The sequence below is a fragment of the Macrobrachium rosenbergii genome, chromosome 50, assembly GCF_040412425.1.
Source record: "Macrobrachium rosenbergii isolate ZJJX-2024 chromosome 50, ASM4041242v1, whole genome shotgun sequence".
In the NCBI taxonomy this organism is placed as follows: Eukaryota; Metazoa; Arthropoda; class Malacostraca; order Decapoda; family Palaemonidae; genus Macrobrachium; species Macrobrachium rosenbergii.
In genome coordinates this window covers 27,966,654-27,992,591 of record NC_089790.1, presented here as the reverse complement: position 1 = coordinate 27,992,591, position 25,938 = coordinate 27,966,654, and the positions used below count along the sequence as shown (strand labels likewise).

The 25,938-nt window shown below is 40.3% G+C and overlaps 1 protein-coding gene and 1 long non-coding RNA gene across 7 annotated transcripts in view; one reads left to right on the top strand and one right to left on the bottom strand.

Annotated features, from left to right (window-relative positions):
- Positions 1-15,069, top strand: part of Btk29A (tyrosine-protein kinase Btk29A) — a 666,915-nt gene extending 651,846 nt beyond the window's left edge. For 5 of the 6 annotated variants that reach the window (XM_067094352.1, XM_067094353.1, XM_067094351.1 and 2 more), the window contains 2 exons: positions 1,105-1,360; positions 10,212-11,553. In XM_067094352.1, the coding sequence (XP_066950453.1) occupies positions 1,105-1,360; positions 10,212-10,292 (337 nt within the window). In that variant the 3' untranslated portion in view covers positions 10,293-11,553. Of the gene's footprint in view, positions 1-1,104; positions 1,361-10,211 lie in introns of all 6 variants that reach the window. The other variant, XM_067094349.1, reaches the window with a different exon arrangement.
- The window catches only part of LOC136832796 (uncharacterized), a 32,816-nt gene continuing 7,037 nt past the window's right edge, over positions 160-25,938 (bottom strand). The window contains exons 2-4 of the long non-coding RNA XR_010851317.1: positions 12,148-12,279; positions 1,838-2,753; positions 160-1,765 (exon numbers count right to left, since the gene is read on the bottom strand). This is a non-coding gene — a long non-coding RNA (uncharacterized lncRNA). The remainder of the gene's footprint in view (positions 1,766-1,837; positions 2,754-12,147; positions 12,280-25,938) is intronic.

Below are 25,938 nucleotides of genomic sequence, written 5' to 3'. Positions count from 1 at the left end.
ATAAAATTTAGGTGTTGGTTGTTATTTTACCAATCCAGTAGACCCATTTATTAGACTGTCAGATGTTCAAGTTTCAAACAAATAACCTGCAATAAATAAGAATTTAATCAAATATTCTAGAAGATTCACAAAGGGTTAAATTTGGTGTTTAACCACTAGTTACAATTTTTACCTCAGAATGTACGTATTGCCAATCTGCTGTTTTCTTTTGTACGGACACTAAAAACCTGCCTATTAAACAGTATATGAAAGAGCAGGGAAATTCCGTGGAGTGATTTTTGTAGTTATCCAGGAAATTGCACCAGAAAGTTTCTTGTCTTCTCAGAAGCAAAGGTTAATATTTATAGGAAGCTTAATAGCTGCTAGCTGCCATAAATTAATAAACTTTGCAAGGGTAAGCTTAACATTATACTCAAGGCAACAGTTCATATTCCATGATCATGTTGATGCATTTAAATTGGTCAAAGGTACCCGTAGTTGTGGGTCAATGAAAGCTTTGAATTTATGAGAAAATTACCATGCTGGAGGTATGCAATTTTTTAATTAGTCTAAGTTGTCTGAATCATTTCAAATTTAGCAACAAATTCATAAGCTGCATACCATATCTCTTGAGAGTTGCTAATGTTGTCAGTGATTTGTATAATTGATTATTTTTGAGAAACTGAACTGACTGATCATGGAACACCAAATACTGTATAAGCTAGTGCAAAACACTGGTTTACATGTCATGAAAAATTCAGGACCCAGAGGTATTGTGATTTGTCATAGGACAGTTAGAAGGGTTATCTTGCATCATGTTCATGTATATTCATGCAGTTCATTAAACCAAAGTTAATGTGATAATTTTGAGGGGAATTAATCTTCTCATATAGTGCAAGGGAAATTATTATTTATACTGTGTTCTATAATGATTATGTTTTTAAAAATTACAAGAATAATAGTTGGTCTTACCCAATATCTATATTAAAGAGAGGCTTAAGATTCATTTAAAGTAGTAAAGAAGTCCTTCCTATACTAAGTATAGCTGTTGTTTTATTTGTTGCTTACAGCAACAGCTTAGTACTACTACTGTACTTGAAATAATATTGGCTCAAATTTTTACAGGCATGTTGTAGATGACGAATATACTGGATCAGGAGGAGCCAAGTTTCCCATCAAATGGGCAGCCCCAGAAGTGCTAAACTTTATGCGATTCTCATCCAAGTCAGATGTCTGGGCATATGGTGTACTTATGTGGGAAGTATTTTCATGTGGTAAGATGCCATATGGAAAGGCAAAGAATACTGAAGTTGTAGAAATGGTAGTACAGAAAGGATGCGTATTGGACAAACCAAGATTTTGCCCTGATAACGTTTATAATGTAAGTATAGTTATTGCTCTGTATTTTCTTACTTTTCCCTATTGATGAGTTTCCTGAAGTTCCTCTTAGGACTGATAGTTAGGGACCATTGATCCATGATTACAGGTTGGTGTATATTTTTAGCTGATTTTTATACAATACAATCCCGCTTCGCATGAATAAAATTTCTTCAGAAAAGCTGCCAAGTTCATAAATTCATAAAGAAAACCCCCAACCTTGAACTTAATCTATTTTCCCTTCATACAAGAAACAAAACTTCAGAGTACATAATAAAGATGACTGAATGCCCATTCAAGCCAGTGATTTAATTGTCTAAGTAGGTAGTAAATTTTCGAAACATTAAAAATACAATGCAGGTGAGTAATGTATCTTACTTGATAATTTCCTCTGCTGATACTTTCTTACCTCTCCCTGATTATCTTTATCTAAGTATAAAGTGCTCATTACATGTCCATTTACATAAAGCCACTTTCTTACCCTTCCCTGATTATCTTTATCTAAGCATAAAGTGCTCATTACACATCCAACTATATAAAGCCACTTTCTTACCCCTACCTGAATATCTTGAAGCATAAAGAGCTCATTACATGTCCAACTACGTAAAATCCCTTTCTTACCCCTACCTGATCGTCTTTATCTAAGCATAAATTGCTCAAGACATGTCCAACTATATAAAGACAAGTAAAAACATGGGTTCTGACAAGAAAAATATAGATTTTGAAAAGTTACAACCTGAAGACTGCTTAGAGGCATGCCTGGAGTACAGTGGAAAGATTTTACAAAAGAGGAATTCTTGGGAAGATTTGATATCAGAAGGCTAGCAAAATGATTGAGATGGTTTGAACATGTGTTTGAAGGAAAAAGAACAGTTGTACAGGAAAGCAGTAGATATGGAAGTAGCAAGATACTTGCAGGAGGATCTTAAGTAATCATGGAGAAAGGGGATGGATGAAATCTAGGCTTGATGGGAGTTCAGGGAGAAGAGCACAGGGCAGAGAAAAATATAGAAGACTCATTTTATGCCTGACCTCACAAGAAGAAAATCCAACATGAAGACGTTTATGATGATGAGATACATTATACCATGCCCCCTCTTTCTGCATGTGTGTCTTGCACAACATAATGTAGACAGTACAGGAGGTTCTCTGTAGTTACCCGGTGGTCCCAGATACTGCCTTCTTTCCTTTACTACTTGTCCTTTCCCACTGGGCCCTTCCACTCTGCAATTGTCTTGATTTCTTCAACTTTATCAACTTTGAATTTTCAGTTCCGATATATCAAAACAATCCATGAGAAATCCCATGGGTTTTGAAATGTAGTCTTGTTAATTATTCATCTTGTTGGAATTTTCAGTTCTGATATCAAAACAAATCCTGAGAAAGCCCCGAGAGTTCTGAAATGTGACATTTTGGTGTTGTTAAACTGTTTTTACAATAACCAGACCATTCTGTATGTTTCTGAAATTTATAGTAAAAGATTATTTAAATATTCTAATTGTTTTAAATGACAGAATATTTTTTCAGTTATAATTTTAAATACAGATCATGTAAAGTGATATACCAGATTAAACAGAAATTTGTATTTTCCCTAACATACAAACCTATGCTTTCATCTGTGGAGTACTCCACACTTACCTGTCTACGGCTGTTATTGAATCATCCCTGAAAAACAAAATCCTAACACTATACCTGGTCACGTGGTGTGACCTGGCCGACCTGCTTTCTGCCATTGTGTGAGAGAGACCGTACGCAGCTATGCTCATCCTCCTAAAAGGACTGAGAGGTCGAAACTACTTGGTGTGGTATGAGGAGGGTAACTTTACCTATTTTCATATATGGAGCCTCACCTGAAAGTGGGAGGATGATCTCTCAGGTACCTATTTTCATATATGGAGCCTCACCTGAAAGTAGGAGGACGATCTCTCAGGTAAATGTGGGGGTGTTCCCTCTCAATATCCCATGGGCATGCAGGGCATGCGAGAGGTAGTGGTGGCACAGCAAGTCATATAATGATGTAGAGAGCTCCTGTAGGGCTCTATGTTGTTACATGATCCGCAGTGCCACCACTATAGGCCCACACTACCAGGTCCAAGGTGAAGATATCTAAGGACTTGTATGCTATATCCTTGAGGTAGAAAGAGATGAATACCATCTACCTCTTTCAGACCCCCAGCCTGGAGGACCTGACCAGTTTTTCCTGAATACCACTGACAGTCCTGTTCCTCTGATGTTGAAAGCACTGGCTCTGGTTGGGCCTGGATCTTTGCTACCATCCAAGGAAGGTGAAGCCCATCATGTCCATCCATGGATGTGGGTAACAGCATATGAGAAGGCATAAGGCTCCCCCACCCTCTTTGTTAACACCAATGCCAACAGGAGAAACCACTGTCAGGGTCAGGTTCTGGTCTGACGCCCTTCTGATCGTTCAACGGACGGTGTTCCATTCCAAGGGTTTCATTTCCCAAGGGGAGCAACTCTTTTCATACTTTATGATCATGTCTGACCATTCCCATGGCTCTGAAAGGCCTATGCTCCCAGGTTTGAATACTCGGGCAAGGTCAGCCCTATAACCTTTAATTGAAGACAGAAAAGTGTTCCTCCTGACGCAGGAAGAGAAGGAATTCTGGCACCTCCCTCAAGACACTTTGAGGGGTGGAGATCCTTCCCACTGCACTAACAAAGGAATACTTCCATTTTCCCTGGTACTGATCAAGAGAAGAGGGCCTGAGGGGTCTGGCAATGACCACAGTAACTACTCCTGAAAAAACTTAACTTTCTAAGGAGCTCCTGGATAGTCTCCACCTGTGAAGATGGGGGGACCACTGCCTCATGAGAACTGGCCATTGTGTTCTTGCTTCAGTAAGGTTGGAGTCTGGGAAGTTGCCTTGGTATGTCCACCAGCAGGTGGAGGAGGCCTTCGTATCATTCCACTTGGGGCCTTCTTGAAGCTACGAGCATCATTCTCAGACCTAGGGCGCTGCCACTTTGAACTCGCCAATACAAGAACCCAAAGGGAGGACCCTTGCTGCTGTTGTGTCTACCAGCATGTTCAGATACTCTACCCTCTGCTTGCATGGGAGAACTGATTTCTCAAAGCTGGTCACTAAACCTAGTGGTGACAAAAAACTCAAGGAGTTGATCTCTGTCCTAATGACTGTGGTAACTAGCTGGCCAGCACCAGCCAACTGCACTGGTACTTCCGTAGAAGTACCCATACAACTGAGCTTGAGTAGAGATAAAAAATGAGCACACGGGTGAACCCTTGGGGAGCAGTTTCACAAGTATCTTGAACTAGAAGACAATCACCCCCTCGAGGGTAAAGAGATACTTGTGGGAGGACCTATGGGTAGGTATTGAATACACATGTCCCTCAAATCCCCAGGAACAAGAAGATGCCCTCTCTAATGGATAGACAAATTTTTTATTAACTTGTATTTTTCATAGCTAACAAACCTAAGGTCTTAACGTGAGGATAAATCTTCTAGCGCCAGCAGGAAACCGGTGAAAAACATAAAATTGTAGAATAAGGTATTCGTGGCAACAGGGTTCGGCAAACCGGATGAGAGAGGAGGCATTAACAGACCTCCTGTAACCTAAGAGTGCCATGATGCATTCAGTTTCTTCCAGACCAGGGAATCACTTTGAGGGGTGGCAAGAGGTGGGCAATGTACATTAATACCATAGGTTTGTTATCTATGAAAAATAAAAATTAATTTAAAACTTATTTGTTCATATGCAGAACAAACCTATGTCTAACGTGAGGATAGACTCACCTTTGGTAGGAGGAAAGGAAACTTGAACTGACTGGAGGTTCAACACAGGTCTCATTTCCTGGTTAGGACTAAAGCAGAGGAAGGAGACATTTGCCTCTGACTTGTCAGATAAATGTTTATCAAACAGTCAGACTACTGGGCTAATACACAAAGGGGAGGAACACTGTACAAGTGGAAGTTAAAGAGCTATATCTGTTCAGACAACAAACCTACGTTAGCCGCCAATTTGTTTGTTATCATTCCTCTCTCCCCTTGTCAAAGAGAGGAACAATTAGCTTCTGCAAGGAAATATTTGTGTACAAATAAACTTTCTCAAACAGAAAGGCCACTCGCTCACCTGTATCTAACCAGTTCCAGCTCATGATGGATCAATCTTCCTACTGCCTATGGGTAGAGAATAAAGGGGAAAAGGGAAAGGAAAAAAGACTAGTCATCTCATTCACTCTCACTTTCATACCATAAGTATACCTTAAGTATACCTTAGTTTTACCAGACCACTGAGCTGATTAACAACTCTCCTAGGTCTGGTGCATTTCAGAACAAAGAGAAAGAGACAGAACAAAGTAGTTCTTAAAAACAAGGTTGAGAAGACTTCTAAAATAGATTGGTGGAATGGAGAGAAATAGTACTGTATATGTAATCTTCACTCTCTTTTACGTCAACCATTTATTTCTTTTTCTAAAGGTAATGTATTAAGCTAACTTTTAAATGAAATTACAGTAACTTTAATTTCATGTAAAAGTTACCTTAATAATTTAGGAGGATGATTAGGGTCATATTTAGTGTTTAAACTCTAGAAATAAGCATTTATTAGCATTTTTAGAGACTGTGCCAAACTTGCGCGAAAATTCACCTTGTGCAGGGGCGTCTGGAAGCTAACCTCATGTAAGTTCAGGGTATGACTGTACTACCCAGGACTGCTCCGAAACTCTACCATGTAGCCCAGTGGTTCACCAGGCATGGCCCCACTGGTGGCAAAGAGCAGGGAGGGGCGCTTACTCTATAGCTTACCTCCCCTGGCTCTTCTGGTCTAGAAGAGTGGGGCTGAAAGGGCCATTGCTGAGGAGTTTTCTTAGTAGATGATTGGTTAGGGTAACTAACTGCTAATTGAAGCTATGTTAGTGGTCTTTTTAGGAGAAGATTGAGGCCTAGGTCTCGAAGAACTAGAGCGAGAAGGACCAGCTGACTCTGATACTGCTTGATGCACTAGCCGGTTGTTGTTGTATGCACAACGTCTATTGACTTATATGTCTAGTTGCTCTGCAGGGAAGAGAGAAGGGGAGTTCAAAATATCCCCGTTCCTCAAGGACAGCAATGAATCCGTGCTGATATATTTTGAAACCTTGGAGAGGGCTGCATCTCTTATTTTCAGTAACAGATTAACCCAAATATTATTTAAAAGGGGCCAGGTAAGAGATAGCTTTATTGCCTGACTGTAAAAGTCTAATATAAGAGGCACTGGTTCCTGAATCACCTAATGCAGAGGAAGATATTTTTGCCCCTGCTGTAGACCATAAGTCTAACCAAGAAACAGTCTGAAAAGCAGAAGAGGCAGTCGACTCCAAGATAGCCGCCTCCTGACAAGTGAGGGAAGGGCCCTCCAACCTAATCTGATCAACGGTCAAACCAGGGTCTAAATGGATCAGATCTGTGTTGATTTGTTAAAGAGCAATATCAGGGGTTGAATAAAACCATATATGTTGAGAAAGTGGAGGGGGTAGAAGTTTAAACAATCTACTAGACCAAAGCAAATTATCACGCCCGGCGATGAGAGAATTCACGACCTAAGACAGAATCAGCATGATTAGAGCATGGTCGGTAATTCCACTGAAATTTTTACATCCTTCTTAGGACCAAGTAAAGCTTCCATACCTGTAGGGAAATCCGAAGTTGTTTTTACTGCTTCATGAGAAAGGTTATTGTACTCACGAATGAGTTCAATAACCTCAGCATATGTTGTAATAAATTCTTGGTTTTCAACATCCTCTATCACCTGGATGCAGGGATCAACTTTATCTATTGGGTCAGACGAATGAGGGATATCATTTATAACTGGGGCATAAGCCCTCCCAGGTCCTCAAACCCTCTTGGGAGCTTGAACACCTGACAATGACGGTGGTAATCTATCCTGAGGGTCGTCTCTTTCACTAGAACAAGAGATTGAATTTCTACTTCCATGAGATGGACGTGTCAATATACGGCCAAGTGAACTCAAGCTATGATCCCAACTTCTCCTAGGAGATCGACAACGAGAGAGAAATCAAGACAATGAGTGAGGCTGAACAACCACAGGATTTGGACTATCTGCACAAATGTGCTGGTTTTCACGGACGTGCTAATGAACACGGCCGGGGGAGCTGGAGTGATGACCAGGGGTCCTCCTGGGAGGCCTGAACGGACAGGACTACTGGAACGATTGAGTCTATCAGCACGGATGTGCAAGCTAGAGAGAGACATACTATCTCTCGCTGGGGAACCCAAGCGAGGAGATCGACGAGGAGACAACGGCCGACACTGAATTCACATACCTGTACGTGTAGAACCGCTCACGTCCATCGTAGAACTGCGGGACCCTGATGGTAACAGCTGAACTTTAGAAGAAGGATTTCCTAAAAGTGGCTTTATCATCCTTCCTACGATTATGAACCGGGGGATCGGGGGAAGACAACACTGCTGTAGATTTCCCTGTGGGAGACAACTGCTTGGAGAGATCTAATGAGGGACGAGAAGTGTCTGGACATGACACACCCACAACAGGGACATGGCCGTGATCAGAAGCAGGAGACTCATGTACATGGTCAGAAGGTGACGGAGAAGAGACAGTTCTAGGTCTTCTTAAACAAGGAGCAATGACAAAGTCCTTAATCCTCCAATGTCTAATGGGAGAAGATGACGATGAAAAAGAAGACGATGATGATGACGGAGAAGGCGGAGACGGAGACCTGTGCCGCTTCTTCTTCATAACACATTTGTACTTCTCTGGGATAACATTGTCAACTCTGTCGACCATTGCTCGAATGAGAGCATCAAAAGACGGAGCGGGAGTAGAAGTTGCTGCAGCTGAGGAAGGCCCAAAACTCTGAGATGAGAGCACTGCTGACAGATGAGAAGACACGGGAATTGTAGGCCTGTGAGGAGTGAGGAGAGCTGCTGGCATGGCAGGCGAGCTTGGGACGTGAGCAGGAGTCATTGCTGCAGATGCTGACTGAAAACGCTGGGCAGAGTACATCGATGACTGATGTGGCAACATGGACCAAAGCTCTGGGCATCGCGAAGGGGAGAGCAGCAGGGCTGGTAATCGTCATTGCGGACGACACAGAAATGCGAGATGACAGGAAATGGAATAAAAGGCCATCCAAGATTGGTACTCCTGGTAGTCCTAGAGAAGCCCAGATGTCAGCCATCTTCTGAGTCTCCGAACGCCCCCTACTTCTCCCCCTCCCCAAGAGAGCAGGGGCAGCAAAAGAGATGGTATCTCCCGACCCCTCTCCAGAAACTTCTTCCAAAGATGAAGCTATGGAAGAATGGGAAAGAGTAAAATCTTCCAAGGAAGACAAAGCAACTGGAGGAAGAATGGGGAAGGAAGAGGAACAAGAAGGAGTCTTGAGAAGCAGCCACTGAAGGAGGAGAAAACCCCTTCCAAGATGGCACCTCCAACTTCCTCCTATACTGCCTCTACGTGGCAAAAATCTTCCACTGCTCAGGAGGCCAAGGACGACATTCAGAACAGGGATTAGTACTATTACAAACATCAGATCTGCAACTGCTGCAAGTAGAATGTGGATCAGTCTCAAAAGATGCTAGAAAACGAAAGCAAGGATAACCATCAACCACAGGACATTTTCTCTGAGGCTTAGAACTGGGAGGCTGAGATGAGTTATGGGTTTGCATGATCAAACCCAAAACAAATAACACACATATAAGCACTAATTCACAAACACACAGGATAGCACTTATTCATGACACAAAGGGCAAACCAAAGAAGGTAAACAGGCAGGAAAACACCAGCTTCTGGAAGGAAAGGCAGCAGCATGCCCTTGTAGCAAGGCGGTAAGGAAGAAACTGAATGCATCACGGCACTGTCGGGTTCAGGGAGGTCGGCTGATGCCTCCTCTCTCATCCAACTGGCCAAACCCCATTGCCACCAATACCTTGTTCTACAGTTTTTTTGTCTTTTACCGGTTTCCAGCAGGCACTAGAGGATTTATCCTCATGTTAAGACCTAGGTTTGTTCTGCATATTAACAAATATTAATTATCCAACCCACAAAGTCAGTTCTTTCATTCTCTTAAAGGTAGGCTTAGGCCAAAAATGGAGATTCCAAAGAGGGTGGACAGCAAGTGGAAAGTGAGCAATAGAAATGGATTAAAAGTAAAATACAGAATCTGCATACAAAATACAGTACATTGAACTATGATTCATCATCTAAAGTATATATTATCAGAGCTACAGATCAAGTCATAATACATATAGTAATTCTAAATTAGATCAGACTTAAGAGATACAGCTTTAACTTCGGTGTGCATTAAAGTGCAGGACACAAAGGACAGCATATGGCAGACAGTGTTGCCATTTCCTATTTTCAAAACGCGCTAGAAACGCACTAAATAATTCTCATATAAGAGCTAAAAAAAGTGCTAGGACTATTTTCAATTACCAAAGTGACTTTAATTACTGTGTTCCATGGCGATTCAGTAAAAAAAAAAAAAAAAAAATTAAACAATGAAAACATATTAAGTACTAATAAGTAAAATAAGGAATATACTAGTTTACCTACTTGTATTTCAAAAATCCAATAAGATAAGTTCTAGGATGTCCAGATCATCCTCCACTTCAAAGTTTATTATAGAAGATGCTTCCAAGCTTTGAGAAGTTTCAGGTTCGTCTTGAGTCTTGTATTTAGCTGAATCCCCAGTAGTATCAACAACTTCTTTTGGCAATTTATAATAATAGCAACATTTTCCTTTTTGCTTCAGGCCATAACGAGTAGCTAATACTGAATTTAAAGAGATAAATTTTTTATAGGTTCACATAAATCAATAGTTAAACATCAACCCATTAAATGTCCTTTCATTCTAGGTAATGCGGAAATGTTGGGATCGCACACCTGAAATGCGGCCGGCGTTCAGCGACATTATCAGAATTTTCCAAGATGAATGACTTCAGCCATCAAACACAGATTCTCTTCAACACACACATACTGGTCCTGATCATGTCTTATGAAAAATGTTGACTAAAATCTTTGTCTGACTCATTTTTTGTATTGTGAAAAAAGTGCTATGGTCTTTTGTAAATTAATAGTTTGCAAGTAATTTTTATGAGTTAAGAGGAAAAAAAAATTACCTTAAAAAAATTAGTAGATAATTAATCGGATTAAATTTCATTGTTTTTTCTGTTAAAAATGGGCATGTGTACATTAGAACAAAATTTGCATTTAATGTCTCAATCAGATATATACATATAGCTAGGCTTGTCATTGGTATAGTTGATGAAAATCAAGAATACTATCCATGGGAATGAAAGCACAAATTGTATGTGAAACCTTTTTTATGTAAAAGTTATATTTGCAAATGAAGAAAAGCTGACTTTAAGCCACTTATTCTTTGCATTACAAATGTACATATCATTTCTTTCTCTGCAGTTGGTCATATTATTAGTGTTTTTGTAAATAATAGTGAAATTGAACCTGTAGTAGAAGGAATGCCATTTTATTTATATTTTACCTTACCTAGTTCAGAATGCAGGGCGATTTTGGCAGTGTCAGTAGACATGTCATAATAATGGGACCAGTTACGACTGTCAGTCTTTTTAAGATGAAAGGAAGACAATTTGTAATAGTTAAGTTAACTGATGCAACCAAATGCACAACACACATTCCAACTCATAAATGATGTTAAGTTTCTAATGTTGTCTATAAAAAAAAACCATACAGAAGGTATGCATGATATCATTCAACCAAGCAAAACTTTAATTTCAGTCATGGCTAACCTGAAGAGAGAAATGGTGACTTCAAGTCTCAAATTATAACAGGAGTTCAGTTGATTCGGGCAGTATGTTTATAAATTTTCTTTCATGTTGAAAGGTATTATGAAACACATATTGTAAGTATTTGACATACATGTAGTTAACTATATTTCTTTTGATAAAGAATTAAAATGTCTCTAGAATTAAAACTGAAAAAATTTTCATGTTGGGTGATTTGTTTTAGCATTAGGTAGCTGACAAGTGCTGCCTTTCTCTAGGAGGTCTTGGAGTTTCCAGGACATCATGATAATTTAATTTTATGTATTTCAGTTTTCTTTATAGTACTTGAGTGTTCAGTCATACTAACTGATGTTCACAACAGTAGTAACTGCTGTTATGAAAACCGTTTGGTTAACTGGACCCAATTAATGCAGCTGAAATGATGAACTAATAAAAATTCTTGAAAAAAATTATGTATATACCTACCGTTTTCGTGAATAACATTAAAATATCACAAAAATTTTGAATTACTGAGCATAAGAAGTGCAAATATTAAAAGTCTTTAAGGGCTGTCAAGGAAAAGCATGATTATATTACTTACTACTGCACAATAATTTTTTAACTGAGAAAGATTTAGTGCAAATTCACTCCACTTCCAAACACAGTATTGTTTTGAAAAACAATTTCACTTACAGGGAAAATAGTACGCACTGGAAGCCAGCATCAATCTCTTTTAAATTGTTTTTGCTGACTTTAAAAAAGTAGATAATAGACATTTTCTACTTAGTCCTCAACAGTTGTATACCTTGCAGGACATGATCAAGATCAAGGCTATTGAATACAAGGGACAGTTTGACTACCAGACTGTAAAAGATAATAAAAAAAAATGTTATCATGAGAGTAGCAATTACGCTACTAAATGTAATAATACTGTACATATTCCAACACTGGACTGACTATGTATGCTAGACTGACCTTACAGTACAGTATTCTGCTCTTAGGCTCAAGTTATCATATACAGTGATGACAGCAAACACGGTACAGTTATTACCTGGCTTTCTTGGGCATGTGTAATCCATCATTCTCTCTAATGCTGTTGTTTATCTAGCCATAGCAATTCCTTTCTTGTTATTAATATGTTCAGAACAAGTGAAAATCAGCTCCCAGAGACAGTTTAAGTAGTCTGTGAAATGAGGATAAAATCAGTTAGATTACGATCATACGCAATATGCAACAATTAGGTTCAATTAGATATTTTCAATAGATGAGATAAAATTTTGCTTAATGTGCCTAGAATAGGGACTGCCACTAAAAGTTACCCAGCAAAAATTATTTCCTTTACATACTGCATTTATTGTCTATTGAGTTTTCAATAAAATATACAGTAATAAAATACTGAATAATTTTTACATTGTATTTTTTTTTATAATTAAATGAGAAGTTGAAAACTTTACGCTAACAATATCTTTTAATACAGTACTGTAATGTAGTCTCAACAAAAGGATCTGCAAAATACCTGCTATAAAATCTAAATTTTCACAGTATATGCAGTTAATATATTGCTAAAAAGACAGATTAACCCCTATAGTTCTGGAGCATGCATGATTAAACTTAGGTTTTGCTACTTCTGCACATGGTTGCTTAAAACCGATGGTGAAAAAAAAAATCTTTTCAGAAAAGGATGATGAATACAAAAGAAAAAATTATGACAAACAATGGTTGAATGCAGAGAAAGGAAGAGGTCATAGAGAATGACTAAGCAATTATAAAAAAAAGCAGACCTTATTTTGTCATTTGATACTAACTACTTCCAAATGAACATCACTATGACTGTCATAGCAAATCAGACTGACATTTCAGAGCATACAGCTTTAAAGCTTGGTTAAAATTTTACACCATCTTTATCCAAATCATTGCAGATCAGTTTTCAAAGTACCTAGCCCAGTGACTGACTGGTCTCTCAAGTCTCAAGCTTACATGCCCATCAACTGTGTTCATGTCAGTTCCTGCCCGTATGACCACTTGCCACTAAGTCAACCACAACCCAGAGAACATTTTCAGATGCATACATATCAGCTCCTGGGCTAACAAGGCTTTTGAAGGTTTGCTCTCCTGCCCTTAGGGGTTTGAAAATGTCTTGTTTCCTAGCACTACTGTACCAATACATTGTTATATCAGAGAAGTGTATGAGCTATGTTCTCTCTCAGATATGTCATAACTGTACCTTTAACATACAGTGCAATAATATGAACTTTTCAAGAATTTATGCATTCTTCTGTGTTTGGTTTTGAGGTATAAATGAATCTCAAAAAATTTTATTGTATCATATTTTTTGTAAGCACCATTTTCTCAAACAAAATTTTTTTATATGTCTTTTGCATTTTTGTATTGGTATATATGGTGAAAGTTTACATGTAGATAAATGTTCTCCTGTATGAAAATGTTTTATAGTACTTACATTTAAAATCAAAATGACATTTTATTCCTGTGAATGGTGTATACATTGTTTCCCTACTAGGTAAACTGCTGTATGGTAGAGAATGGAATACTCAGCATTTGGCCACTTTAAATATCATAATATGATGAGCCTTCACTAATTTCCCAGATTATACATCAGAATGGTTACACAGTAAACAGTAATGTGTTATTCTTTTCTAATCATGAAACAGGGCTGTAATTGTAATAAGCGTACATTTAAGGTGTTGTTGGGTGATTATTTTTTTAGGATTAAGAAATGCTATGGTAGTCATTAAATAAGTAATTATTACAGAATGATTACCTTGAAGTACTGTGATTTTTGAATCTTCCTAATGATTACTGTATGAGAAATCATATATTTATTGTCAGTGGCTTACATATTTTTATAAATAAACAAATTTAGGATATGAAATACTACATCTATTTATCAAAAAAGTATATTAAGACAGGGAAATGCTTTGGCATTGGGATTATCAATGTCCAGGCTCAACAAATTATGACATGTAAGTGACCCTTTTTGTGCAATCATTGACGCATTGTCCTTTACTAAGTCAAGCATTTTCATTCCTGTTAATAGAGGCCAACCTCTGCCTTGGTTGTAGCAGAGTTATATCATCTTGGTGATTATGTACAGTTAGTTATGGTAAATACTTTGATGTGACTTCTGATGGCATTACACAGAGTTTTTTTTTTAAGAAATTGGAAAGTTGACTTGTAATAGGACTCACACTAATGGGTAAACACATTAAGATTATAACTTAATATATTGAATAATACTGAAAACACAGTTTACAAGTAATCCTTTCTTGTGCATACTCTAACAATCATGCACCTCAAAGTTATATTTGAATTTAAGGATTACTTAAAGCTATTTTATACAGAAGTTAGGGTTGTCGACCTTGTTTGATTCATCAAACTAATTTAGATCATGTATTTAAGAAATACAGTATACAGAATTCAACTCTTCAACACAAACATTAAAACTTCCTTTACTTTGGCTTATAAAATATAATGTTTTTAAGTTAATGCTAAATTATTACAATATAAATTCAATATCTAACAAAATTTTAAGGTAAATAGAAAACTTCTGAAGCAACAGCTGTGCTTTTCAGTGCTAAGAGCTAAGAGGCTTGAAGCCCAAAGTAATATAGTACAGTATATGGAAAAGATAGTACACTAAGTTTTTATATGCTGTCATCTTTTCAGCTACTCCTGAAATACCAAAAATATCCTAATAATGCATTGGTACTGTATTATATTGTCTCTTTTTCACTCATCATAATTAACACGGGGACTTCAACCACGGTGTACTTAATAAAATGTGTGACTTAAGGATGTGAAAATGCCAAAAAAGTATTTTTTATACATAGAATTAGAATAAAGTGGTAATTACTATTCAATGAATATGTTTTAAGTAATTTTTGTATTATATGTAAATACTTTGAACAACTTTGGTTATCACACAAAATTTACCTATCAATAAAAATAAAAGTGACAAGTTGTTTCTTTACCCAACATTCTCCATGATAAAAGGCCTCTGTGATATTTGATTCTCAGAAAGCTTACATACTGTAGAAAACAAAATTACTGTACAGCTATGAGATTTGGTCTACATCAATCATTAGCATGAACAAGAAACCACTGTAGAAAACACTTCATGTAATCAAATCATCAGCAGATTCATATACAGTACACCATTATGAAACAAATGAACCATGGAATTTTCTAAAGATGAATGCAGTGCTCTAGCCTGCTGAAGACTGAAAAGTCCTTGAAAAAATTCAGCATTTTATTACATAGCATAATTGTGCATCTGCATGAATTCTAAAAAGTAAGTATACCTTAGTTTTACCAGACCACTGAGCTGGTTAACAACTCTCCTAGGGCTGGCCTGAAGGATTAGACTTATATTACGTGGCTAAGAACCACTTGGTTACTTAGCAATGGGACCTACAGTTTATTGTGGAATCCGAACCACATTATAGCGAGGAATGAATTTCTATCACCAGAAATAAATTCCTCTAACTCTTCATCAGCCAGCTGGGGAACTGAACTCCAGCCCATCAAGTGACAGTCTGCAGTTCTACCGACTCACCCAACAAAGAGCTTGCATGAATTCTAAACATCATCTCACGCCAAGTAGGTATGTACTCTCTATCAGACAAATTCCTTGAATGGCACATGAGTTAACCTTGAAGGGATGGGCTAAATATATATTAAGCACACCCCCAGACCAGGCAAACTTTAAGGTTGACCAATTTAAGAAAAAAAAAAACACTTCAATGGAAAGTGGAAGATATGCAAATGCACATGGTGCAAGAAAAAAAAAAATCCTAAAAAGTTTTCAGTACCTTCCATAGGAAGCTGAAAGTAAATATTTACAAACCTGTGCGGAGCCTCTTTTCCAAGATATTCATAAAAATATGCTAATTTTACAAAGTAATACATGTTTTTTCTAATAATTTATTTAATTTTATTTTGTCAAATTATAATTACAGCTCACGCAGTATCATAGCAGATAAGAACCAAAATCAGTAGCAAATTCTGAGTATAGTTATTGTAAAATATTTATGAGATTTACTGAGATGGGGAGATGCAGTACCTTTTTGTGAGGTATACATGTTTTTTCTAATATTTCTTTGCACTTTTCTTTGTAAAATTACAATTATAGCTGACATACTATCATAAAAGATAAGGACTAAAACCAACAGCAATCCCTGGGTATATTTATGAGCAAATATGTAAAAAGACATCATGGGACAGAGAAGGGCAATACATTCCCCCATCAAGTCTCAAGGCACACTGATCCCCCTCTGTCCTGTGCTGAGCTACTACAGTTGCCATAAATCATTTATGGACCACTGAAGTGATATGAACATCTTTCCTGCTAAATGCATCCAAATCGTATGGTGCGTAATATTAATACGCATATGAGTTAGCCCATCAATCACTCAAATCTGTTATAGATCCTCATATGATCATGCCCGTCCATTAAGGGTTAATAGGAGGAGGTGATGGCAGTCTGGGCACACTATCAGGTCAGGGTCCTGCCAGGGGAGACTGACCCAGCTACCCAGCTCATAATTAAACAAGAGAGCATGGTTGTCACCCACTGCACATATTCTTCCTGGACCAAGGGGAAGCTGTATGAGCAGAAGGTAAAGTGAAAGGTACAGAAAGGGTGGGGAGAAAAGTACTAGAAGGGTTCAGTGGAGTCGCCAAGGAAGTATTACTGGCCAAGGAAGGAGGTGAATGATTCTTATCCCTCTTCCTCTTAGTAAATCTCTCCTACATCACAATAGACCATCCGGCACAGTGCTTGCAACAGGAGCTACGATTGTAAATTTTACCCCTATAAGAACTACAATAGCATCTCTTCTGTCAAGGCACATGAGGAAGCAGCTTATCTGAGCAGTTGGATGCCAAGGCATAATTCCCGAGGTTATAAATGGACCATGCAACAGCAGTCAGAGAGGGAAGTGCTTAAAACTCCACCAAGGAAAGATGTCATTACCTTTGCCCGTTCCTTGTAACCTCCACGTTCGAGCCCGAGGTTCTGACCAGTACACTTTTGCCATGGCATCCCTTAATTCCCTCCTCCAGCATCGGCGCCCCTATTGGACAAGGACATCGTCATCTTGATGAAGGTAATGTACCGGAATGAGGTTTCTTACTCAGTCATGATCCTGTTATTTCTCTGTCTGATTTATTTTCTATTTCCACTGTGCGATCATCTTCAGTAATTTGTTTTGAAGCAGCAAGTGTTAACGTAATTATGCATTTAATGCTGAAGTGAGTTATTTGGCACCAATGGTGCATTCCCTCAGTTCCCCTTTGAGTCTTTTATTATTCTTGCAAGTAACTGTATTGCATCTCTTGCAGATTGGCCTTGGCTGTGGAACCACTCTCAGCTCTATCCCCATGTGCAGTGACCTTATGCCACCCCTTAATCTACCCCTCTGCAATGTCCCTGTTATGAAGACATCATCAGTGTAGAATATTTCGACTGTTTAGAATTCGTTCATCTAGCACGACCCTGTTATTACCTGCCCCTAAATTCTTAATTCTTCTGATCTGTGTTTATTATGTCAATATAATTAATTAAGAGAACCCTTCAGTTTTATGTAATCTTCCCTCAAATGAAGAAGGCCCTGAGCCACAGTATTTCCTTTGATTTATTCGTCTACGGAGTTGCCTTAATCAGTCTATTTAGTCAGATGTTTTAATAAAATACAGTAGATTTCTTGATAATGTAAAGAACTCCCTACATTCATCCGTTGCCGCCCAGAATCAAGTAAGTATCAAAGGCAAATACGTAGCATTGACCAACCTGCCGAGTATGTAATTGCTTTGCAATTATCAGTGGAATAGCAACTGCTAGCTGGTCTGCATAATTAGAGACGATCCTGGTATCATACCCCCTCCATTTTAAGCACATGATTAGAGCCAGTTCCACAGCATAAATACATGTCGAATTATTTTGCTTAGGTTTGTGCTAGGCGCGAAAAGTGACTGAAATCAGTGTTAGGTGATTGTTAGACCACGTGCATGCCCAATTTAGTTCATGAGAAGAGAGAAAGTATTAACCATTCCACGAGATTTTTGTGCTATCACATGTTAGCTGCATGGTTTAAGAATAGGAAGCTAGAGAGCAACTCAGTCGAAGAGTTAATAAAAGGAATAGTGCCCTTATTCCTTCATCCACTTAAGGGCAATTTGAAAGTCCCGAATTCCTAGATAGGCACATTGTGTAGGTGACCACCAAGGATTTGACTCCAGCTGTTTTCGTGTCGCTGGATTTATCCTCTCTCTCTCTCGCTTGATCGATAAGTAAAGCTAGGAAGTATTTAGGAATCTAAATTTCCGCTCTCTAGTCAAGATAATAGTAAATTCTGACCTGGAATCTTCAATTCCAGGCCAACTGGCTCCATCCCTAACTGGCCGCCATCTTTAAATTGTCAGTTCCATTAAAAATTCCATTGTTATAAACGATGCATGCACAGCGCCCATATACAAATCCCTTTCTTTTTCTGGCTAAATTTTATCCATATGTCTGTGCAGATCGCTGCATTTTTGAGAATAAAAAATTTTAAACTCTTTAACCGAGTGTCGGGTATTCCTCCGCGAGCCCGCAGTATTCCTGTAAATTTATTTATTGAAGAATTTCATTCTCATTCATTACTGCGGGGAAGCCTCCAAGCGTGGGAAAAAGGGGTGGCCCAGGCAAACACCAGACAAGTGGTCAGGAGTCCTCCCCCAACCCGCCTGACTCATTCATTGATGGCAGATGTCACAAGACCAGAAGTAAACATTAGAGTACTATTATTAGTCATGTGCGAGCTATGGTTGTTTTGATAACGAAGAATAACAATTTCTTTCCTTCCCCCCACATAACCTTTCAGCAGTCCAAACTGCCCGTACGTGATAAGTTTAAGCATTTTTTGTCTTACCCTCGTGCGTTGGAGATTTTAATATTTGATAGGATCGACGTACTGTTCTCATCACTCCACGAGTAAACTATTTCAACAGCGCAAGGAAAATTTCCTTTACACACTATAAGTGTATAACCCGGTAAGCCGTACCATTTTCGGGCTCGGTGGACCTTCTGTCCCTGGGCTCAGAGTATAGTTTCCAAGGGCCTAGGTTGGAGTTGGATCGACGGTCCCCTCCACCAGTCAAGTTTTATCAGGCTACGACCAAGGATCTCGAGGACTTTGTGGAAGATCTTCTACAGAAACAGGCTATAAGGAAAGTGAGGACTCTGAAGTTCCAAGGCAGGCTCTTCAGTGTTCCCAAGAAGGGTTCCGACAAACGGAGAGTAATTCTGGACTTGTCCCGTCTGAATTCCTACATTCGTTGCGACAAGTTTCGGATGCTTACAGTCTCCCAAGTTCGGACCCTACTGCCCCGTGGAGCCGTAACCACTTCTCTAGATCTTTCCGACACCTATTATCACGTCCCGGTTGCGAGAAGGTTCTCCCCCTTTCTGGGGTTCAGGCTCGGAAGGCAGGCATATTCCTTCAAGGTGATGCCTTTCGGCCTCAACATAGCCCCAAGGATTTTTACCAAGTTGACAGACAAGGTCATACAGCAACTCCGGTCTCAAGGGATTACGCTGGCCGCGTATCTAGACGACTGGATCATCTGGGCATCTAGCGTCGAGGAATGCCGGAGGGTTACATCTGTGGTGGTCGACTTTCTAGAATCTTTGGGCTTTCGTGTAAACAGGGAGAAGTCCCGCCTGGTTCCGAGCAGTTGTTTTCAATGGCTAGGAATCCAGTGGGATCTGAATTCTCACAAGCTCTCTTCCTCCTCCCAAGAGGAAAGAGATAGCCAGAGCAACCAGGCAGTTTCTCAAGTCCAAACGAGCCTCTCGACGGGCCCAAGAAAGAGTTTTGGGCTCCCTTCAGTTCGCTTCAGTGACAGATCTGTTGCTGAAGGTAAAACTGAAAGATGTCAACAGAGTGTGGTGGAGTCGAGCAAATATCAGCCTCAGAGACAAGGTGTCTCTGATTCCTCCCATCTTGAAAAAGAGACTCCGGCCTTGGTCGACTGTCAAGAGCCTGTCCAAGTCAGTCCCCCTGCAATTTCCTCCTCCGGCGTTGGTTATCCACACAGACGCCTCCCTAAGCGGGTGGGGAGGATATTCTCAACACCAAGAAGTGCAGGGGACTTGGTCCCCCATGTTCCGCCAGTTCCATATAAACGTTCTGGAGGCCATGGCGGTCTTCCTTACTTTGAAGAAGCTTCTTCCCCCCAAGAAGATTCATATAAGGCTGGTTCTGGACAGCGCCACAATAGTCCACTGCATAAACAGGGGAGGTTCAAAATCGAGCCGGATCAACCAGGTAATGATTGCACTTTTCTCCTTGGCGTGCAAGAACAAGTGGCACCTGTCTGCCACTCATTTTGCAGGGGTCCGGAACGTCGTAGCGGATTCTCTTTCAAGGACAACTCCCCTCGAGTCGGAGTGGTCACTAGACAGAGCCTCGTTCAATTGGATCTGCAACCAAGTTCCGGGCCTGGAGGTAGATTTGTTCGCAACCAAGCTCAACAAGCTTCCTCATTACGTAGCTCCCAACCTGGACCCTCAAGCTCTTTTCACGGACGCAATGTCATTGGACTGGAACAGGTGGAAGAAGATTTATCTGTTCCCTCCAGTAAATTTGTTGTTAAAGGTCCTTCACAAACTCAGGACATTCAAGGGTCAAGTAGCTCTAGTGGCTCCCTACTGGCCAAAGAGCAGCTGGTTTCCACTTCTGCTGGAACTGAAACTTCGCCACATCCAAATCCCCAGTCCAAAACTCACACAATTTAGTACAAACTCAGACTGTGTCAGCTTCCTCAAAAATTCAAAATGCCCTGGCTTTGTGGACTTTATGAAATTTGCGGCTCAAAGGGATGCTAACGTTGATCCTGTCAATACCATGTTCTTGGAATCAGATAAGCGGGTCTCCACTCTTGCAGTACGACTCAGCAATTAAGAAGCTAGCACTCTTTTTGAAAGAATCTGAAGCTACAGTAATGACCATAAATTTGGCAATCTCCTTTTTAGATCACTATTTGAGAAGGGTTTAGCCTCTAGTACTGTTACTACAGTCAAGTCGGCTTTACTTAAAAGTATTTTTGTATGGTCCCAAAATTGACCTCACAGATCCTTACTTTTCTTCCATCCCTAAGGCCTGTGCACGACTGAGACCAGTAATCCGTCCACATACGGTTTCCTGGTTTTTGAATGACGTGTTATGGTTAGCCTCAGATATCGATAATCAGTCTTGTCCCTACCTTTCCTTATTGAGGAAAACGTTGTTCTTAGTTAGCCTAGCTTCGGTGCTAGAATTTCAGAGCTGTCTGCACTCTCTAGGAGCCCAACCATGTCGACTTCCTTCCATCAGGGAGGTTTTGCTGATTCCTCACCCTAAATTCCTGGCCAAAAATGAAGATCCGCAGAATAGGTGGTCGCCTTGGAAAATTCTCCCCCTTCCTCAAGACCTGTCCCTGTGTCCAGTTCATACATTGAGGGCTTATTTAGACAGGTCCTCTCACATCTCATCTGGGCCTCTCTTTCTCAGGGAAGGGGGTAATATCTCTATGTCTGCTATTAGACAACAAATCCTTTACTTTATCAAGCAGGCTAATCCTGACTCAGTTCCAAGAGTTCATGATATTAGAGCTGTGGCCACCTCCATTAACTACTTCCATTACATGAATTTCACGGATCTTACCAAATACACTGGTTGGAAGTCACCCTTGGTTTTCAAACGTAACTACTGTATTTGAAATCCTTAGAAGCTCTTAAATTCTCAGCAGTCGCGGCAGGGAACGTTGTCCCTCCCTCTGGTACCCTTTCTGATTCCTAGTCAACTCTTCCTCCACTGCCTCAGTTATCCCCTTACAGTCATTTCAGTCAGGCATGCCTTGACTTTCTCACCTGACCGTGTTATCTGTATATTAGTCTAATTGACACATTTATGTTATTATGTTTTCAATTTTGTATAGTTATTTTGTTTAAGTATATTTTTATATTGTCATGTTAATTTTAAGCTCCCATCAGTTTCATTTGTACATTATTGTTATTATTGCTAGCAATTAAACATTTTTTGTGGACCTTTGGTCTTCTGTTCCCCACGTTTTGTTATCTCTTGCAGTTTAAGAATGATATTTATTTCTCTGTTAATTTTTCACCGGCTGACACGGGACCCAATCCAGAAAAGGGATTTTGACAAAGGAAAATCTATTTCTGGAGAGGGGACCGTGTCACCCGTGACCCACCTCTGTCATGTGTCGTCCCCCCAATAGTAAACATCATTCTGGTGGGGTGATGCTTTCATGGAATGCGGCTAGCGGTGATTTGTGTACTGCCCGCGAGTGGTGCATGGGTTTGTAACGGCACCTCTCTGTGGGACTTTTGACTTTGGGATCTCTATAGGATAAGGTTCCGTGTTTTTATAGTTCACCCTTTTCCATACACGACTCCATCTAATGGAGCTCGCTCTGGGGGTAGTAACTCCAGCATTTCATTTAGCTTTCTCTGGTATCTAGCAACGGAATTACCTAGAAATAAGTGCTGAATGGACTTTTTCACCGGGTGACACGGTCCCCTCTCCAGAAATAGATTTTTCCTTTGTCAAAATCCCTTTTTTATTAGTTTTGCAGTGTCTCTCCGCAAATAAAAATATACATAAGGCTTACGTTAGCTTGGGCTAATTTTCGTTCATTACAAACGGCTTAGTCTGTCTTATTCAGACATTAATTTTCGTTCATTACATACAATTAAGTCTATCAGACACCCTGAAATTTGAGTCTTTTCAGACAACTTGAGTCTTTCAGACACCCCAAAATTTAAGTCTTTTCAGACAACTTGAGTCTATTCAGACACCCTGAATCTGTTCATTTCGAACAATACTGAGTCTCTTCAGACATACTGAACCTGTTCACTTGAACAGCCCCGAGTCTTTTAAGACATATTGAAACCAGTTCATCACAAGCAAACTTGAGTCTTTCAGACACCCTGAGTCTTTTCAGACACCCTGAAATTTGAGTCTTTTCAGACATATTCATTATCTAAAAGGTCACAACCAAAATAAAAGCGTTATCTTACGATGTCTATGACATCCAGAGCAAAGCAAAATGAGGACTTTGAGTTATACATGTCCACTGGAAAGGACATGGGACTGTCAGGACTAGCCCTGAAGGATTGGGTCCAAGAGAGAGTAGATGATGCCAAGGTAGAACAAGAGGCAGAAAGGCAGAAGGAAAAGGAAAGATTAGCCCAGGAGAAGCAAGAAGAGGTAGAAAGGCAGGAGAAGGAGAAAGAAAGAATAGGAGAAGGAGAAAGAACGAATAGCCCAGGAGAAACAAGAGGAGGCAGAAAGGCAGGAGAGGGAGGAGGAAAGAGGAGAGAGGGAGAAAGAGCTCATCAGCTTGCAATGGCAGCTCAAGGCATGCGCAACACACCAAGGCCCTCTCCCCATTCAACTCTCAGCAGTGTAGGCTCCCTCATAAGAAAATGGGACGAAGCCAAGTCTGGCTCGATCATATTGAAAAGGTTCTGACGACTTATCACCCCTCTATTGAAGAAGTGTCTCTGATCCTGGGACGGAACCTTGAAGGGAAGGGTGCCATTGCATTCAATGCTCTCCCACCTGAGGATAAAGGAAATCTCACCCTTGTCCACCAAGCCATTATAAAGGCTTTTGAGATAACTCGTGACCATTGGAGGAAAAGGTGGAGAAATATGCCCAAAGAGTCAGACCAAATCTGGTCTGAGGGGATTTTTAAAAAGACCCAAGCCTTAAAACGGTGGCTAGAATCTCTCAAAGCCACGAGTGCAGAGGAAATCCTCGAACGCTTCCAGCTCAAGGACTTTTTACATTACACCCTGCCAGCCCTTGCCACCCATCTGTGTGGCAAGGCGCCTAAGAGAGTGGTCGAGTGTTGTCGTTAGGCTTACATGTGGGATACGCATCATCCCCATCTTAGTTCCCATGGGTGAAAATTATATCCCTCCTCACCTGTCTCAATCAACTCCCAGCAACCTACCAAGGATGGGCACCTCCATAAGAAACCCATGCGTGGGTACTGTAAGGGAACAGGGCACCCCACGAAACAGTGCCGCTTGAAGGCTGAGAATCAGCTAGAAAATCCCTTTACGTTCTCAAACAGGACAACAGCCCAACGAGCCCCGCCTGGGTTGTGGACAAAAGGTAAAAGGCCTGTTCCCTCCAATGGGACAGTGCCAGGTCAAGATTATAGCTGGACTTATCGCCCCGCTTGCAAGAGAGACGGATCCTTCTGACCACAGCGGAAGCCCACCCAAAAGTGTGGTCTCGCAACCCATGCCTGAGCTGGTCAGTGTAACCTCTGAGCCTCTCACACCCACACCGGCTTCTTCCCTTCTGTCCCAGTCTGCCGCAGACACACCCATGAGTAAGGATTCTGCCGTGTCTCAAATGGCCGATGAACTCAAGGAACTGCGACAGATTGTGGTAGAGCTTGTAAAGAAGGCCACTGCATCAGCCGTCAAAGAAGCTGACATAGGTGGAACTCAAATACTCTCCTTGGGCTCGGTTCCACCAATTACCCGGAGGTCCACGGAAGAAATGCCTGGGTTTGGATAATTCCAGGTAGCAGAGCCACTGAGCTCTCCTGGCACAGTGTCATCCCTTTATCCTACGAAGACTTTGGTACCTCTCTCCAGAAGAGGATGTCAGGGTTCTTCACCTATTTATTTTCCTTATAACTCTGTTATTTATTCTTTTCTTTCAACATTTCCCTTTCCTTATTTTGATTATTACTTATATTTATTTTACACCTTACCAAGGCCCACATTTCACTTTAATCCCTTCCGCCAATGCAGAGTGCCATTGACAGATATTCCAATTTAATAAGTCCTATGACCTCTCTTCCATGCCTAACACAGCATGATACATTTAAAATAAGATATGCCTTAGCCATTAGGTATTGCCTTCTTCAGGTGAGGAATTTACGTAAACTCAAGGGTTCTCCCAACTAATTATATGTAATCACATAACAACAAAGATCAGAAAAATGACAAATTACTGGGCAGGTAATAACAAGGGCCTGCTAAATAATGAATCCTACACAGGATAAATATTCTAAGCTGACGATATCTTCATAACAGGGAAGATCGCAGTTGAAGGGGGGAACTGCACATGGATCAGCCAAGAGGTTCCACAGTCGCGGCCTATCTGCAAATATGCAGGACAGTTACTGGCAATAATAATAAGACTCTCAAAGGGAACTGAGGAATGCGCAGATGGTGCCAAATAACTCAGTTAAACACTAATGCATATTTTATGTTAACACTGAATGTTCCCACACAAATTACTGAGGTGATCGCACAATGGAAAAAATTAAGGGAATTATTAGGTAGAGAATAACAGGTCATGACTGGCTAAAACCTTAATTCCAGCACATTACCTTAGTCCAGGCAACGTTCAATATTGAGCTGGCGATGGAGGAAGGAATTATAATGCCACTATAAAAATATACAGTCGAGGGCCCTGGGTCGACATGTGTTCAAAGGGACAGACAAGGACGTCTGTCTCACGTAGGTCCTGAGCGACCTCTGAGGAAACCGAGAGTGATTCCTCTTGCAGAGTCTATTTATAACCTCTGGGGATTATGTTGGCTTCTCATCCAGGTGGTGCAGAGGTCAATTTTCGTCACGTTTCCCTTTATGTCGACCGCATGGTTTCCACGTGGCACTAGTCAGCTCATGTGGGTTCAGAAAGGGGGGGGGGGTCAACTTTCTCTTTTGGGGCTTCTCCCCCCAGTCTGGCTGGATGCAGGGGTACCTGGAATTCTAGGCCCAAGCAGTCACTCTGAACAGAAAGAGTTA